Genomic DNA, 6,361 nt, shown 5'->3' with positions numbered 1-6,361 from the left:
AGTACACCTCTTTGTAGCAGCAGAATTCCCCAATTTCAGCAGGATAACGCTTCTCAGCACCCTGTGAAATCAATGCCTGTGCCTAGCTGGTAAAAAAAAAAAAATACTGTAAATGTTATTTTACTAAACCCAATCAAATAAAGTAGACTATGGTTTCATGCATGGAAATAATGTGTGTAAAAATGCAAAACGACTCCACTGGTGTTTTACATCAGTATGGATCTGCATCTGACCACAGCACGTAAGAAGAATAGGACAAGATTAACATTTCCATTTAATGTCCAACACATCACAAAACCTCAATGGATCCTTAAGTGATGTAACATTTCTAATTTTCTCAATCTGATGCTATATATAAAAGGTTCTTGGCTACCGGATGCATCATTTGAAAGGAGTTGTCGCTGCAGAGTCTATCATCATCATGAATAGCAGCTGTTGCATTTTTGAGGAACCCATCATGGATGTTATTCTACCTCCCTTGCTTCTTTTGGAGTTCATCTGTGGCATAATTGGTAATTGTATTGGACTGTGGATGATTTACAAGGAGATGAAGTCCTGGAAACCAAACTCGGTGTATATGCTGAGCTTAACTTTGGCAGACTTTGTGGTTCTTCTATGTGTGCTGTTACGTGCAGATTATTACATCCGTCATAAAAACTGGATCTATGGAGATATCCCTTGCAGACTAATGCTCTACATCATCGCTGCTGCCAGAGCTGCCGCCATGATTTTCCTATCACTCATTGCTCTCACTCGCTATTATCGAATCCTTTTCCCATTTCACAAAGTGAATATTATCACAGTGAAGCAGGCCGCCTATATCTGCAGTACACTGTGGGCATTTACTTTCATAATGCACTCGTACATATTAACTAGTCCACACTTTTCCTACATACATAATGCAATACAGTGTGAAAGCTTTACTGTATGCCCGCACTCCCCCACTGCCTGGCAGGATGTGTTCTACGTCTCATTGTCATTCCTGTCCCTGCTGACTATCTCATACTGCACAGTCCGGATTGCTTTTCACCTAAAGTACAATGCTATTGATACCAATGGAAAGGTAGGCAGAGCAATGAGGTTCCTTATATTCATCGCAACTGTATTCAATGTGTGTTACCTGCCCGGAGCTTCTGTCAGAGTTGGCATCTGGGTATTGAAGACCATGAACTATGAAGATTGTATGCACTTTAGATTTTCCAACCTTGCCTTCTTCTTCACAATTTGCCTTACTTACTTCTACAGTGCAATCAATCCCATATTATATTATTTTTCAAGCCCATCTTCCCATAAGCTATTTCCATGTCTCTGTAAAGACACTACGTATAAGGATAGTGAAGTCCAGTAAGTATATCTGACCGCCCTGGAAAAGACAGTTCCATTCATGATTGCATTGGCATCTTTTTTTTTTTAGTTGTTGTTTTTTGCCTGTTTTTCATTTGTGCCTTATTCTTCATTTAATGTGTGCTTTTTTTCAAAGTTTATTGTATATGTATGCGCCTGTTTGTTTTTTTTATGTCTGTCATTGGGTGCAAGATTTGGCGCTTCGACATTTTTCAGCTGATTCATCAATTGCCATTTTTTAAAAAGGCAGTACATTTTGGTGTAAATATACTCCAGCATTCCCCAGGAGGGATTTTATGTACATATGTGCCAGATGGTTTAGCATAACTTTTGTGAAAATTTAGCAGAACATCCAACTTTTTGAGCTAAAAAGCGGCAAAAATGGTAAACAAATAAACAGCATTTTCAATTTTGCACAAAATGTAGGGACCACGTGCACCATTTTAAGAATTTTCCACAAAAACAATCAATAAATACCACAAAACAAAAAAAAATGAAACGTGACATATAAAAAGAAAAAAAAAAGCACATGATGAATCTGTGCTATAGAGTGATATTTAGAAGATATTGCCTATTGATCAACATACAAAATATGGAAGCTATGGCTATCAGCTCCATAAAAATATTCAGTACTTGCAGTGTAATGAGTAGAGTGGACCTTTGCATAATAATTGTTATTTTCTTTTGGTCTTATTATTGAGAAATTGAACAAGACTCTGTGATGCTATAAAATACATCTGGATAACTAAAACCAACAACTGTATAACTAGGGCTATTCTGGTTTCAACAAAAAACATGTTATTCAAAACGTAATAAAATTTCAGCAACCCTCTTGTTTTTTTTTCAGGATCTTTGCTAGCTGGCACTAAATAGGACCTTCATTTGCTTACTTTCTTACTTTCCAAGAATACATATCTTTACATACACACCCACACATATATATATATATATATATATACACACATACATCCACACACACATACATACATATTGAACCCGTTCTACGCCCGGGTGGCGAGCATTTTTATTGGTATATGGTCTCCCTTGCTGGTATGTGCTGCCACCCTCCTGGTATTTGTGCTGCCCCCACCATCCTATCCTGGTATGCATGGCACCACTCATCCCCATCCTGGTTTGCATGGCACCCCTCACCCCCAATTCTGGTATGCATAGCACCCCTCATCCCCAATCCTGGTATGCATGGCACCACTCATCCCCATCCTGGTTTGCATGGCACCCCTCATCCCTATCCTGGTATGCATGGCACCCCTCACCCCCAATTCTGGTATGCATAGCACCCCTCATCTCCAATCCTAGTATGAGTGGCACCCCTCATCCCCAATCCCGGTATGCGTGGCACCCCTCATCGCCAATCCCGGTATGCGTGGCACCCCTCATCCCCAATCCCGGTATGCGTGGCACCCCTCGACCCCAATCCTGGTATGTGTGGCACCCCTCACCCCCAATTCTGGTATGCGTGGCACCCCTCACCCCCAATCCTGGTATGCGTGGCACCCCTCATCCCCAATCCCGGTATGCATGGCACCCCTCATCCCCAATCCTGGTATACATGGCTCCATCATCACCATTCCTGGTATGCATGGCTCCCTCACCCCCATCCTGGTATGCATGGCACTCCTCATCCCTATCCTGGTATGCATGGGCCCCTCATCCCCAATCCTGGTATACATGGTACCCCTCATCCCTATCCTGGTATGTATGGCACCCCTAATCTCTATTCTGGTATGTATGGTACCCCTCATCCCAATTCTGGTATGTATGGCCTCCTCATCCCAGAAACCTGGTATGCATGGCACCCCTCATTCTTATCCTGGTATGCATGGTACCCCTCATCCCTATTCTGGTATGCATGATACCCCTCATCATACCCTCATCCTGGTATGCATGGTCCCCTCACCCGCCAATCCTGGTATGTATGGTACCCCTCATCCTGATATGCATGATCCCCTCACCCCACAATCCTGGTATGCATGGTCCCCTCACCCCCCAATCCTGGTATGCATGGTCCCCTCACTCCACAATCCTGGTATGTGTGGTCCCCTCATCCCTTTCACGCTGTACACGCATACAAAAAAATAAACAGTTATACTCACCTTTCTTACCTGTGCTCCAGCGCTGCTGTGTCCTGTTCTGCCGGAGGCCGGGGGAGGAGTGCGGCGCTGGAGCACCGCGCTGTCCGGCGCCATTTTGCTGAAGACACACTGCAAATGTGTCCAGTAAAATGGCGCCAGATAGCACTATGCGCATGCGCCGATCCGACACCTCACTCCTGCCCCGGTCTCCGGCGAAGAGAGGCGCCGCGGCAACGCTCCTCCCGGTCAGGTAAGTATGTAGACACGCATCCCTGGTTATATTATAGATACACATAGGTGCATCTCACTAAATTAGAATATCATCAAAAAGTTAATTTATTTCAGTTCTTCAATGCAAAAAGTGAAACTCATATATTATACAGTCATTACAAACAGAGTGATCTATTTCAAGTGTTTATTTCTGTTCATGTTGATGATTATGGCTTACAGCCAATGAAAACACAAGTCATTATCTCAGTAAATTAGAATACTTTATAACAACAGCTTGAAAAATGTTTTTAAAATACGAAATGTTGGCCTACTGAAATGTATGTTCAGTAAATGCACTCAATACTTGGTCGGGGCTCCTTTTGCATCAATTACAGCATCAATGCGGCGTGGCATGGAGGCGATCAGCCTGTGGCACTGCTGAGGTGTTATGGAAGCCCAGGTTGCTTTGATAGCAGCCTTCAGCTCGTCTGCATTGTTGGGTCTGGTGTCTCTCATCTTCCTCTTGACAATATCCCATAGATTTTCTATGGGGTTAAGGTCAGGCGAGTTTGCTGACCTTTTTAAATGCTTAGGAAGCCTTTGTAAGTGTTTTTTGTTAATTATTTTAATTTACTCAGATAATGACTTTTGTGTTTTCATTGGCTGTAAGCCATAATCATCAACATTAACAGATATAAACACTTAAAATATATCACTCTGTTTGTAATGACTCTATATAATATATGAGTTTCACTTTTTGAATTGAAGAACTGAAATAAATTAACTTTTTGATGAGATTCTAATTTAGTGAGATGCACCTGTATATATATTGTAGCTGTAATGAATTCTACATCTTTGTGATCATCAACTGACCAGCACAGATTTTATTCACTGGAAGTAAACACAGTTTGCTACTACATGACAGCAGGCAGAGATCTTGAAACCCACAAGGAAATCAATACGGAAAATTGCATAACGTTCTGCATGGTGTATATCTGTAACATCCCTTTAAGGCTTTGGCAATCATTTAACCTGAGTGTGACTGAGTGTGTTTTTACTTTGTAAACCTATTATATATGATCCATATATTAATCTATTGAATATTTCTATGTATGATTATGTTACAATTAAAGTTTTAAGACAAGAAGTTTCCATCTGGAATATCTGATAGCAGTGGTGGATGCGTGGATCTAAAATGAATGATGAATGTGCCATGTGAAAGAGAAAGCAACACAAAAGGTAAAGAAACAACAGAGTGAAGACTCATTCACACATCCGATTCTCACATACGAGTGCTATCTGTGTTTTTCACAGATAGCACTCTTACCTGTGATAGGCTATGTGCCCACGATGCAGAAATGCTCCGGATTTTTCCTGAGCGTTTCTGCATCTCCCCTGGCAGAAAAAACGCATGCGGATTGTACATGTGGATTGTACATGCGGATTGTACATGCGTTTTTCCTGCCAGGGACAAGCGGATGTGAAGCGTTCTTCACTTGCATTTCCGCATGCGGGTTGTCAAGCACTTTCCAAGAGATTTTAGCATCACTGGGAAAGTGCTTGTCAACTTGGTCACACTATATAAATACATGCAACCAGCATGGTGTGACCAAACGAATGGTAAAAAATAAATATATACTTACCTTCTGATGTCCCCCGGTGTCCTTGTCTCGGCTTGCGGATGATTAAAGGACCTGCCGACGTCAGCGGTCGCGTGACCCGTCACATGACTAAATGACGTCACAGCAGGTCCTTTTAGTCTACCGCGAGCTTCCGGCAAGCCAAGACAAGCACACTGCGGGCCATCAGAAGGTAAGTATAATATTTATTTTTTATTTTATTCTTTTTTTTTACAGGTACTATGGTACCTGGGTCCGGAGGAGAGTCTCCCCAGATGCAGTGATGCGGATGACATGCAGTCCAATGCAAGTCAATGGTGGCGAAAACGCCGTACTTCTGCAAAATAATTGGTAGTGCTGTTGATTTTTTCCGCAATGATAATCCACAGCGGAAATTTCCGCAGCATGTGCACAGCACTTGCGGATTATCATTGTGGAACATTGCAGACCTTCTACCAAGCATTTTTTAAGCATTTCTGCAGCGGAATTGCCGCTGCAGAAACGCTTAAAAGACGCATAGTGGGCACACAGGCATAGTCAATGGGCCATTCACATGTTCGAGAATTTTCCAAAGGTCAGATCAAAATCGGCAATGCAAGTCAATGGTGCCCTGACAAAAAAATTGGATGATATTCGAGTGAGATCTGATTTTCCCGGACTGTCAGAATAAAGGCAGAATTTTTTTATTTTCACTACGTACGAGAAAATCAATTGACACTCATACCTCACTCTGATCAAACCCTGATCAGAGTCTACGCAGAATAATTGGTGTTTTTCTCATATGTTCAAAAATCAGACATGTAAATGTGTCCTGACCGAAGCAGCCAAGTTAAATCCCAATTTACAAATTGGTAAATCAAGAGATCCATTTTAATTCTGGGGATCTGATCTAATTAAAAAATGGATTTACAAAAAAAACCTTTTTTTTTTTGTGTGTGTTTTTATTAACACCTTTTTAAAAAGCCATAAATTTCAAGCATTTTTCACGGATTTGTATTTTTTTTCCAGTGTTCTTGGTCGTAACATTTTGTATTTGTGTTATTGTTGCTTACAGAAATGCCTGTAGAAAAAAAACCACAATACCCAGTGCATGTA

General features: G+C 41.5%; 1 protein-coding gene across 1 annotated transcript; it reads left to right on the top strand.

Moving 5' to 3' along the window:
• The first annotated feature begins 421 nt into the window (after positions 1-421).
• Positions 422-1,348, top strand: LOC141264886 (hydroxycarboxylic acid receptor 2-like). Its single transcript, XM_073677320.1, has one exon. It carries the CDS (start codon positions 422-424, stop codon positions 1,346-1,348), a length of 927 nt encoding a protein of 308 aa, XP_073533421.1.
• The last annotated feature ends 5,013 nt before the right edge of the window (positions 1,349-6,361 follow it).

Source organism: Phyllobates terribilis, unplaced genomic scaffold, assembly GCF_046119375.1.
Source record: "Phyllobates terribilis strain yellow unplaced genomic scaffold, ASM4611937v1 Scaffold_1__5_contigs__length_1240528914, whole genome shotgun sequence".
Classification (NCBI taxonomy): Eukaryota; Metazoa; Chordata; class Amphibia; order Anura; family Dendrobatidae; genus Phyllobates; species Phyllobates terribilis.
The sequence above is the reverse complement of the archived record's forward strand: the minus strand, read 5'-3'. Positions and strand labels throughout refer to the sequence as shown.